Source organism: Trachypithecus francoisi, unplaced genomic scaffold (assembly GCF_009764315.1).
Source record: "Trachypithecus francoisi isolate TF-2019V2 unplaced genomic scaffold, Tfra_2.0 Contig01585, whole genome shotgun sequence".
Lineage (NCBI taxonomy): Eukaryota > Metazoa > Chordata > Mammalia > Primates > Cercopithecidae > Trachypithecus > Trachypithecus francoisi.
Genome location: NW_022681444.1, coordinates 5392294 through 5404304, shown reverse-complemented (window position 1 = coordinate 5404304; position 12011 = coordinate 5392294). Strand labels below are relative to the sequence as shown.

General features: G+C 53.9%; 1 protein-coding gene across 6 annotated transcripts in view; it reads left to right on the top strand.

The window, feature by feature from the left end:
* The window catches only part of SH2D3C (SH2 domain containing 3C), a 48098-nt gene extending 36617 nt beyond the window's left edge, over positions 1 to 11481 (top strand). For all 6 annotated transcript variants that reach the window (XM_033191723.1, XM_033191720.1, XM_033191719.1 and 3 more), the window contains 8 exons: positions 205 to 659; positions 2560 to 2684; positions 4737 to 5272; positions 6884 to 6999; positions 7859 to 8030; positions 9442 to 9553; positions 9912 to 10118; positions 10875 to 11481. In XM_033191723.1, coding sequence (XP_033047614.1) covers positions 583 to 659; positions 2560 to 2684; positions 4737 to 5272; positions 6884 to 6999; positions 7859 to 8030; positions 9442 to 9553; positions 9912 to 10118; positions 10875 to 11050 — 1521 coding nt within the window. In that variant the 5' untranslated portion in view covers positions 205 to 582 and the 3' untranslated portion in view covers positions 11051 to 11481. The remainder of the gene's footprint in view (positions 1 to 204; positions 660 to 2559; positions 2685 to 4736; positions 5273 to 6883; positions 7000 to 7858; positions 8031 to 9441; positions 9554 to 9911; positions 10119 to 10874) is intronic.
* The last annotated feature ends 530 nt before the right edge of the window (positions 11482 to 12011 follow it).

Genomic DNA, 12011 nt, shown 5'->3' with positions numbered 1-12011 from the left:
ACGGCCTCTGCCTGAGGTGCCCCCTCTGAACCTGGGTCATTGCATCCCCGCTCTCAGATGTCAGATGTCTCTGTTCACTGGGTCCTCTATACCCTGGATCTGGGCTTGCTGTCCCCCCTAATCCTGAGTTGCTCTGTCCCCCAGATCCTGGGTCTGACCCTCTTCTGGCCCTGTCCTACTCCAGCCTAACCATGCCTTCTGCAGGTCTCGGAGACCTTGGTACAACGCAATGGTGACTTCCTCATCCGGGACTCGCTCACCAGCCTGGGCGACTATGTGCTCACGTGCCGCTGGCGCAACCAGGCCTTGCACTTCAAGATCAACAAGGTGGTGGTGAAGGCAGGCGAGAGCTACACACACATCCAGTACCTGTTTGAGCAGGAGAGCTTCGACCATGTGCCCGCCCTTGTGCGCTATCATGTGGGCAGCCGCAAGGCTGTGTCGGAGCAGAGTGGTGCCATCATCTACTGCCCGGTGAACCGCACCTTCCCACTGCGCTACCTCGAGGCCAGCTATGGCCTGGGACAGGGGAGTAGCAAGCCCGCCAGCCCTGTCAGCCCCTCAGGCCCCAAGGGCAGCCACATGAAACGGCGCAGCGTCACCATGACCGACGGGCTCACTGCCGACAAGGTCACCCGCAGCGAAGGCTGCCCCACCAGGTCAGCCAGGGCCCCATTTGTCAAATGGGGATGTGGGTAATGAGAGGGCTAGTGAGAAAGGGAAGGTCCATGCACACTGAAATGGGATGAAATTACCCTCCTGGAGCCTCTGTGTACAGCGAGGAATGGGAGGAAGGTTGGGCCATACTGTGTGGATGTACAGAATGAAGGACTTGCAGGGAGTCAGACCCAAGTGGCAGTCCCAGCTCTGCCACTTGCTGGCCATATGCCCTTGACCCTGTCACCTCTCCTTTATTATCTCCATGTTCCTACCTATAAAGGCTTTCATTCAAGCAGCCCTCCCTATGCCAGGGGAGCCCTGAGTCCTGAACCAGAGAGGGGCCTGGTCCCTGCCACCTGATGCCACCCCTCCATCCTACACAGCTAGGCCAAGGTGGGCATCCGAGCAGAGGGCTTTACAGCATGGAAATCACTGCACAGGGAATGGGATGTTCTCAGCAAATTTTAATTACACCTGGTTGTCTCTGGGGCTAAAACCACGCCCTGGATGCCAGGAAAAGCCACAGCAGCTGCTGGTTCCTGAGATCCTACTAAGTGTTAAGTGCTGTACGTGGCCAATCTCATCAACACCCACTTCCTCCTGGGAGGTGGGTCCTGCCCATACACCCAATTTGTAGATGAGGACATAGGCTTTAAGGGGGGAAGCTGCTTGCTAGAGAGTGGTAGGATCAAGACTCGAACCCAGGTCTATAGAATCTGAAGTCTGTGCCCCAGGTTTCTGTGGCTTCCCTGGCTATTTGCAGAGATCCGCTGTCCTGTGCCACCTGCACTTGGATAGGCCCTTGAGGCCCTATCTCCCTGGGGCTGGGTTGGGTGCTCCCAGTCAAGGAATTGATGAATGGATGCCCTGTGGGCAGCAGCCACTTGGCCTGTGGTTTGGAGCCAGTAAACATAATGGTGCCAGGATCCACAGACCATGTGTGCCTGAGGCATCCTGAGCATAGTTGGGAGCAGTGAGGAGAGGTCAGGATGGTGGGCCTACTTCCTAAGGCTCCCCACTCTTCCTGCTAGCCCCTCTCCCCAGACCGTTCTCCAGGTCGGAGGAAAGATTCTGCTTATCAAGCTAAGGGCACTAGTGAGGAGCCGTGTCTGCCCAGAGAATGGTTGTAGTCGACTAATTTGCACAAAGGCACCTTGTGGGGTGTTGAATTCTGGCCTGTACCCCCTTTCCCATCCCCTCCTCCTCAGGAAAGGAGAGGAACAGAGGAGCGTGAGAAGTGTTGGCTCAACTGGGTGTCCCCAAGCCTCATCCTCAGGCTGTTCTAAGCTTCGTGGGAGGGGAAGCTGGGTAGGAGTGGAGGAGAGCAGGGTCATGTGGAGGATACCGACTAGGAACTGGGCTGATGGCCAAGCACGGTGGCTCGTGCCTGTAATCCCAGCACTTTGGGAGGATGAGGTGGGCGGATCACCTGAGATCAGAAGTTCAAGACAAGCCCGTCCAACATGGTGAAACCCCATCTCTACTAAAAATACAAAAAATTAGCCAGGCTTGGTGGCGGGCACCTGTAATCCCAGCTACTTGGAGGCTAAAGCAGGAGAATGTTTTGAATCCGGGAGGTGGGTTCAGCAGTTGCAGTGAGCTGAAATCACGCCATGGCACTCCAGCCTGGGCGACAGAGTGAGACTCCATCTCCAAAAAAAAAAGGAAGAAACCAGGCGTGCTCGCCACCAGGGTTCCTAGCTCTGCTCCTGACTCCCTATGTCCCCTCCCTCCTCTGGGCTTCAGGTTTTTTTGTACCTGTCAGTCGGGAGGTTGGATTTGATAATCTCCAAGCCTTCTCTGCCTCTGAAGTTCAAGGTGAAGAGGTGGGGGGTCCCAGAGGCAGGCTGAGGCCCCTGACCTCTGGGCTCCCTGCCCATGATGGTGTCTGCTCCACAGCACGTCGCTGCCCCGCCCTCGGGACTCCATCCGCAGCTGTGCCCTCAGCATGGACCAGATCCCGGACCTGCACTCACCTATGTCGTCCATCTCCGAGAGCCCTAGCTCCCCTGCCTACAGCACTGGTATGGCCAGCAGAGGGGGTGGAGCAGGTGGAGGGAATCTGTTGTTGAAGACTTCTGTAACCTATGTGTGGTTATGTGTGTTTTCGCCTCTTTTCTGAGGCGAGACCTTTACTAAGAGCAGTAATTGACACTGGAAACCTGCTAGAACTGTTGATATCAACATATAAGATGTACCCATGGATTGTTTATTTAGCAACTATTTATTTATTTATTTATTTATTTTCGAGGCAGTTTTGCTCCTGTTGCCCAGGCTGGAGTGCAGTGGTGGGATCTTGGCTTACTGCAACCTCCGTCTCCTGGGTTTAAGTGATTCTCCTGCCTCAGTCTCCCAAGTAGCTGGGATTACAGGTGTCCACCACCACGCCTGGCTAATTTTTGTATTTTTAGTAGAGACGGTGTTTTGCCATGTTGGCCAGAGTGGTCTCGAACTCCTGACCTCAGGTGATCCATCTGCCTCGGCTTCCCACAGTGCTGGGATTACAGGCGTGTGCCACCATGCCCGGCTAATTTTGTGTTTTTAGTAGAGACAGGGTTTCACCATGTTGGCCAGGCTGGTCTCGAGCTCCTGACCTCAGGTGATCCGCCCACCTCGGCCTCCCAAAATGCTGGGATTACAGTCATGAGCCACTATGCCCGGCCTCTATTTTTCTTAATAGACTTTATTTTTTAGAGCAGTTTTAGGTTCACAGCAAAATTAAGTGGAAAGTACAGAACACTGTGCTTTCTTATAAATACGAAGAAAGTTTCTATGTTAGAAACATTCCAATAGGTCATTTCTGGAAAAAAATGAAAAGAATGTTTTCAACAGGCCATATTGTCCACGTGGCAGGCCAAGTGTCAAGAGAGGGGGCTGTCTCAGGAGGAACTTTTGCCTAGGGTGGCATTCCATTGAAGTCTTGCTGTCTTTATCAGTTGTCACAAATCCTTCCCTAACTACAGAGCCACCAACTTTGTCATAACTGCAAACTTGATTTCAAAGCAATACTCCTGAATATAAAACCTAAAATTCCTTGCCAGAATGACTTATTGGACAATTTCTAAGCAATCTGGTATAGTAAAGCAGCCCAGATGTCAAGACTTAAATCCCGGCTGTACTGCTTGCTGGCTTGGTGACCTTGGGCAGGTCAGTGCACCTCTCTGAGCTTCACTTTTCTCATCTGTAGAATAAGGATTATAAAAGTACTTACTTCATAGGACATTGAAAGGGTTAAATAGACTGAGGTACAAAGAAGGGTCTTGCAGGCACTAAGAGCTCAGTAAATATCGTCTTTGAGGTTTGATGATGGTGTTACCGTGGTTATGTCTCCAGCATGTCGCCAGCTCCTGGGCACACAATGTGTAGCAACAAATCATTATTGCTAATTCAGGCCGGGCGCGGTGGCACACATCTGTAATCCCAGCTACTCTGGAGGCTGAGGCACAAGAATTGCTTGAACCTGGGAGGCGGGGGTTGCAATGAGCTGAGATTGTGCCATTGCACTCCAGCCTAGGCAACAGAGTGAGACTGACTCAAAAAAAAAAAAAAAAAAATTAGCTGAGCGTTGTGGCACATGACTGTAATCCCAGTTATTCGGGAGGCTGAGGGTCAAGAATTGAAGAATTGCTTAAACCCAGGAGGTGGAGGTTGCAGTGAGCCTAGATGGCGCCACTGCACTTCAGCCTGGGCAACAGAACGAGACACTGACTCAAAAAAAAAAAAAGGAAATAATTATTGCTAATTTGTTGAGAAACAATCGCATGTGGCACCAGAAACTCCAGCAGGTACTCAGCTTCCCTGGATCACTGAAGCTCCTCCAAGCAGTGGGTCCCCAAGGCTGCAGCAGCCTCAGGGTGGGGCCATGCAAACTCCTGGGTCCTGGTGATTTCAGAGCATCACCTGGGCTGGTCCGCTTGCCAGAGTCAGCTGGCCCTGGTCTCTGGTGATGCAGGGAGGTGGGGGCATCACCTCTGTACTCCCTACAAGGAGTGAGGGAGCCTGCTCTTTGGGAAGGGGTGTGGGAATCTCACTTGGGTGGGGAGCTGCTATAACGGGGCCTCTCTCTCTTTCTGCAGTAACCCGTGTCCATGCCGCCCCTGCAGCCCCTTCTACCACAGCACTGCCTGCCTCCCCTGTCACCCGCCGTTCCAGTGAGCCCCAGCTGTGTCCCGGAACTGCCCCAAAGACCCATGGGGAGTCAGACAAGGGCCCCCACACCAACCCCTCCCATACCCTCTGCAAGACCTCCCCGTCACCATCACTCAGCAGCTACAGTGACCCGGACTCTGGCCACTACTGCCAGCTCCAGCCTCCCGTGCGTGGCAGCCGAGAGTGGGCAGCAGTTGAGGCCTCCAGCCGGCAGGCCGGGAGCTATGGGGAGAGGCTAAAGGAACTGTCAGAAAATGGGGCCCCCGAGGAGGACTGGGGCAAGACCTTCACAGTCCCTATCGTGGAAGTCACTTCTTCCTTCAACCCGGCCACCTTCCAGTCACTACTGATCCCCAGGGATAACCGACCGCTGGAGGTGGGCCTTCTGCACAAGGTCAAGGAGCTGCTAGCAGAGGTGGATGCCCGGACGCTGGCCCGGCATGTCACCAAGGTGGACTGCCTGGTAGGTGTTGGCTGTGCACTGGGGTGGAGGGAGCATCTCTGTTCTATGGGGCAGGGCAGTGAGAAACTGGCTTCCAGATTCCCCAAGTACAACAGGTGGGCCTGGATTCTAGCTCCATGGCTGTCGTTTGCCTGCTCTGTGACTCTGGGCTGGTCATTTAGCCTCACTGGGCCTCCAGTTTCTCCTTTTAAAAAGCACATAAGGCTGGGGGTGGTTGCTCATGCCTGAATCCCAGCACTTCAGGAGGCCGAGGCGGGCGGATCACCTGAGGTGAGGAGTTCAAGACCAGCCCGGCCAACATAGGAAACCCCATCTCTACTAAAAATACAAAAATTAGCTAGATGTCGTCGTGGGCACCTGTAATCCCAGCTACTTGGAAGGCTGAGGCAGGAGAATCACTTGAACCTGGGAGGTGGAGGTTGCAGTGAGCCGAGATCGCACCAGTGCACTCCAGCCTGGGCAACAGAACGACACTATTCAAACACACACACACACACACACACACACACACACACACACACACACACACAAGATATCCTTGCTTCCTCCAGATGTCAGTTTGGCTACAACTGGGCAGACCTGAAACCCAGTGGTCTCTGGCTCCCTGAGGCACTTGGGGACACTTCTGTAGTGTGCCATAGAGCCTCTTGAGGGTTAGCCAGCTTGTCCTGGGACTAGAAAAGGCCCGACTCTCCGCCCCCACCCCCCCTAGTGGACAAATAAGCAGAAATCATTACCTCCTCGGCCCGTAAGTTGTCAATGCCCGGGCCTTAGCTGTGTTGAATCATTGAACATCTGAAGACCCCAGTTCTCTCTGTGCCTCAGTTTCTCCTTTCTTGGGAGAAACGGATCATCGGGTTATACTGGTCTCAGAGCGCGGGAAGCAAGAAAAGAGTCAAGGCAGAGATGCTGCTCCATGAAGAGTCCAGGGTGGCAGGGAGGACCCAGGTTCTAGGCCCAGTGTGTGACCTTGGGCAAGCCCATTCCCTGCCCGGGCTTCAGGGTTTCCCTCTGCAATAGACAAGTATCCGGCTCTTAACCTTAACTGAATACTTATTTATTTATTTTATTTTTATTTTTTGAGATGGAGTCTCATTCTGTCACCCAGGCTGGAGTGCAGTGGCGTGATCTCGGCTCACTGCAACCTCTGCCTCCTGGGTTCAAGCGATTCTCCTGCCCCAGCCTCCCGAGTAGCTGGACTACAGGTACACGCCACTGTACCCGGCTAATTTTTGAATTTTTGGTAGAGATGGGGTTTCGCCATGTTGGCCAGGCTGGTCACGAACTCCTGATCTCAGGCGATCTGCCCACATCGGCCTCCCAAAGTGCTGGCATTACAGGCATGAGCCACCCCGCCCGGCCGACCTTAACTGAATATTTAATATGCCAGGCACCTCTGGGCATTTTCCTATTCTCACTTCACAGATGGGGAAACTGAGGCTCGTTGAGAAAGGCAGAGTCACTTGCTCCATATCAGAGGGTTAGTGGTGGAACTGGAATTCAAACTCCGCCTTCCAACCAGGCTACCCACTTAGATAAAGCTCTCTGACTCCCAGATGGCTGGGGCCAGCCCTGACAGGATATTAATCAGCCCTCTGGGCGTCTTTGCAGGTTGCTAGGATACTGGGCGTTACCAAGGAGATGCAGACCCTAATGGGAGTCCGCTGGGGCATGGAACTGCTCACCCTCCCCCATGGCCGGCAACTACGCCTAGACCTGCTGGAAAGGTGAGACAGCGCCGGCACCCGGGGACTCTCGGGGAACCCCCGGCTACCGCACTCTCCGCTGGACAGGGCGGGTTGGCAATCACAGCCTCAGCTCGGCTCCTAGGGCTCTGGCCACGCCTCCCATCCCATTGACCAATCGCAACCCCTGATAACCCGCTCTAAGCAAGCTGATTTCCCAAAGACTGAATCCTGTATCCCCGCATTCGCCTTCCTTTCGCATCCCCTTGACCAATCATCCCCTTGACCATCAGCCTGGCCTCGCCTATCAGCTCGGGGTCCTCCTTGTTCATTCTTAAAACTGCTCTGCGTGGCCGGGCGCGGTGGCTCAAGCCTGTAATCCCAGCATTTTGGGAGGCTAAGGCGGGCAGATCACCTGAGGTCAGGAGTTCGAGACCAGCCTGGCCAACATGGCGAAACCCCATCTCTACTAAAAATTAGCGGGGCGTGGTGGTGCGCGTCTGTAATCCCAGCTACTCTTGAGGCTGAGGCAGGAGAATCGCTTAAGCCCAGGAAGCGGAGGTTGCAGTTAGCCGGGATCGAGCCATTGCACTCCATACTGGGCGACGAGCGAGACTCTGTCTCAAAAAACAAACAAAAACAAAAAACAAACTGCTCTGCATGACGCATTTCCCTGTTCACCCACAGCTCTGGCCCCGCCCCTGATTTATGCTGACCAGTCAGAAGCCTGGGGCCTTGTTTTCCACGCTCCGGCCCCACCCCCTTATCCCATTGACCCTTACAATCTCTCACGTTGGCTCCGCCCTCCGCCCCTCCTGGCCCAACCACAGGCAGTGCCCCAGGCCTGCACCCCTCACCCCTGTCCCTGAGTCCGCCGCCTCTTACCCCGCCGCTCTGACAGGTTCCACACCATGTCCATCATGCTGGCCGTGGACATCCTGGGCTGCACTGGCTCTGCGGAGGAGCGGGCAGCACTGCTGCACAAGACCATTCAGCTGGCGGCAGAGCTGCGGGGGACTATGGGCAACATGTTCAGCTTCGCGGCGGTCATGGGTGCCCTGGACATGGCCCAGGTACTGAGAGCCGCGCAGAGCCGGCATCCGGTAGACTGCCTGGAAGAGTCCTGGGGTGCCTTTGGGATGACTGTGTATGGAATCAGGAGGAGCTTTGGAGTTTCTAGGCACCATTAGTGAGAGTACCCGGGAGAACTGAGTTCTGCAAGTGCCGACCCACAGCAAGTTCTTCCCCTTCTCTGGGCCTCAGTTTCCTCGCTTGTAAAATAAAACGAATGAGGAGCATTATATGAGTTTAAAGAATAAGAATAGGCCGGGCGCCGTGGCTCATACCTATAATCCCAGCACTTTGGGAGGCTGAGGCGGGCGGATCACGAGGTCAGGAGTTCAAGACCAGCCTGGCCAATATGGTGAAACCCCGTTTCTACTAAAAAGTACAAAAAATTAGCCGGGCATGGTGGTGCGCGCCTGTAATCCCAGCTGCTCAGGAGGCTAAGGCAGGGGAATCGCTTGAACCAGGGAGGCGGAGGTTTCAGTGAGCCGAGATCACGCTTCTGCACTCCACCCTGGGCAACAGAGTGAGACTCTGTCTCAAAAAAAAAAAAAAAAAAGAATAAAGTGGTAACCATTTAGTGAGTATTTCCTATAGGCTAGGTGGTATACTAAGTACTTAACCAGCACTGATTCCTCAGAACCATCTCATGAAGTAGGTGCCTTCAGCGTCCACATTTTACAAATGGAGTGTTTGAGACAGCATAGTCCTTGCCTAAGGTCACACGGTCAGAGGCTGAAAGAATTAGGACTTGAACCAGGTCTGGCTGACTTCAGAGCTGAGCCTGCCTCTCCTATGCCTAATAAATAAGAACAACGGCCAGGCGCGGTGGCTTATGCCTGTAATTCCAGCACTTTGGGAGGCTGAGGAGGGAGGGCAGATCACCTGAGGTCAGGAGTTGGAGACTAGTCTGAGCAACATGGTGACACCCGTCTCTACTAAAAATACAGAAAAATTAGCCGGATGTGGTGGTGCATGTCTGTAGTCTTAGCTACTCAGGAGGCTGAGGCAGGAGAATCGCGTGAACCCAGGAGGTGGAGGTTGCAGTGAGCCGAGATTGCGCCACTGCACTCCAGCCTGGGCGACAGAACGAGACTCCATCTCAATAAATAAATAAATAAGAACAACAAGGTCCCAGAGGCAGTGTCCTGGATTCAACTCCCAGTTCTGCCACTTTTTTTAAGAATAACCTTGGGCAAGTCATTCCCCTCTCTTGAGTCTTAGTTCCCTAATCTGTAAAATGGGTTTTTGTGAGAGCTTCATGGTAGACATGAAAAGCAGTCATCACTGTCCCTAGTACACGAAGGATGGCCATAATAATAATAATGATCCCACATCTGGGTGTCCACTCAGCAGGGCAGCAGGGTGGCCCCTGCAGGCCCTCTGCCTGGCTGGTCTCTCACAGTTTGGCCTCCCCAGATTTCTCGACTGGAGCAGACATGGGTGACCCTGCGGCAGCGACACACGGAGGGTGCCATCCTGTACGAGAAGAAGCTCAAGCCTTTTCTCAAGAGCCTCAACGAGGGCAAAGGTACTTTCTTGTTGTGTGACCTTGGACAGGTTGCAGCCCTCCCTGGGGTCCCAGCATGGACAGTGATGAGAGCCTGGCTGAGCTCTGTGCAAGCTAGTTTCCCTGAGCTCACTGTCCCTGCTGGCGGCTGTGTCAGCCTTGTTCACATCCAGGCTCAGCCCTTGGGGCTGGGCCAGGGCTGCAGTGGGTTCAGTTGGGGGAATCCGAAAGGAAGGGTTTGTCCCAGGAGTCAGAAGCCCTTGGGGCTCTCTCCGGGACCTCAGCCAGGCCAGTTCCCTCCTGCACCTCGGCTTCCAGGACTGCAGTGGATGGTGGGCACTACAGGATCTCTAAGCGCCTGCTGCCTTTCTCCCTGCAGAAGGCCCACCGCTGAGCAACACCACGTTTCCTCATGTGCTGCCCCTCATCACCCTGCTGGAGTGTGACTCGGCCCCACCCGAGGGCCCTGAGCCCTGGGGCAGCACGGAGCATGGCGTGGAGGTGGTGCTGGCCCACCTGGAGGCTGCCCGGACAGTGGCACACCACGGAGGCCTGTACCATACCAATGCTGAGGTCAAGCTGCAGGGTGAGTGGCGGGTGGCATCTTCGGGTGCTTGCAGGCCTGGGCCTCCCTCCACCTGCCTCACTGTTTCCCTTTCCTCCAAGGCATCCATTCACATTTCTGCACTCCTCTGTCCTGCCCTATCTCCCTGACCCCTTCCTCTCATGTCTTTTCTTTTCTTTTCTTTTCTTTTTGAGATGGAGTCTTACACTGTCACCCATGCTGGAGTGCAGTGGCACAATCTCAGCTCACTGCAACCTCCACCTTCTAGGTTCAAGGGAATCTCCTGCCTCAGCCTCTCAAGTAACTGCAATTGCAGGCGTGGGCCACCATACCTGGCTAATTTTTTGTACTTTTAGTAGAGGCGGGGTTCCACCGTGTTGGGCAGGCTGGTCTTGAACTCCCGACCTCAGGTGATCCGCCTGCCTCAGCCTCCCAAAGTGCTGGGATTACAGGTGTGAGCCACCGCGCCTGGCCTAAAATTTATGTATGTTTCTTAGGAAATAATTTGGAACTTAACAGAAAAATATGAAAAAAGAAAAAAATCACCAAAAATCTGCAAACATATTTAACGTTAGTATTTTATGGTCTAGTCATTTTTAAAGTATACGCTGCAAATAACAGGACAAAGATGCTAAACTACAGGGTCATGTTGATTCACAAACCTTGTTGGATCCCTGGCGGAGTTGAGGGGAGGTCCCTAACGGGGTCCCTGAAGAATGCTAGGGCTCTGGACAGGAACCCCAGCCTCTGGCCTGACTCTATGCCTCAACACTGCAGGGTTCCAGGCCCGGCCGGAGCTCCTGGAGGTGTTCAGCACGGAGTTCCAGATGCGCCTCCTCTGGGGCAGTCAGGGTGCCAGCAGCAGTCAGGCCCGGCGCTATGAGAAGTTCGACAAGGTCCTCACTGCCCTGTCCCACAAGCTGGAGCCTGCCGTCCGCTCCAGCGAGCTGTGATCCCAGGGACGTTTCCCCTCTGCAGCTGCAGACAGCGTCAGGGGCAGAGGGGCACAGACCTTTCCCCAGAGCACCCCAAGGACACTGTGATCAACCCGAGAATGTTCTGGGTTCAACTCAAGCATCTCCCTTGCACCTCCAGGGTCCTGTGTGGACCCTGGGTTCCATCCCACCTGCTACACGCTCACCAGGTCTCCGTTGAGGAAGAACAGGAACGCCGGTTCCCCTACCAGCTTTTGCTGCTCCCCTTCCTGCTGGGGTTCCCTGTTTTCGAGCCATGGGAGGCAGGCTGCTCACACCTTCTCACTCTCCGTCTGTCCCTCACCCACACCAAGGCCTCCATCTCACTGTATATAAGTCTCTGTGTTCTGTAAATAGATGTACAGAAGCCATGTTATTTCTTTCATATAATAAACTTTTATGACTCTTTATTCTATCTCTTGGGCTCCTGGGGTAGAAGGAAGCGCCTTTTCTCAGGTAAAAGGTAGAAAACTTCATTCAACAAATGTTGTGAGTGAGTGGCCAGTATCTGGGGCCAGTGGCATGGGATTAAGAAGAATTTACCAAGACAGTTGTAGGTAAAGAAAGGCAAATTTATTAGAGAAAGCATGAAAATGCATTGCAAGGTAGCGATGGGCAGATCAGAAGAAGAGGAGCTGACTGCAAAGAGACAAAGCCTTGCTGTGAGTTTTTATGGGATGGCATTTCTGCTGTGTGCTCAACAGGGCTTTCTGCAGTACTGATAACACCAAGGTTGCAGTGGGCTAACCTACAGGTATCTGGTGAGAAGTTGGGCACAGGAGGGCTGTGTGACCTGAACTATCAAGAAGGCAGACATCTGGCTGGGCGTAGTGGCTCACACCTGTAATCCCAGCACTTTGGGAGGCCGAGGTGGGTGGATCACGAGGTCAGGATATCGAGACCATCCTGGCTAACATGGTGAAACCTCGTCTCTACTAAA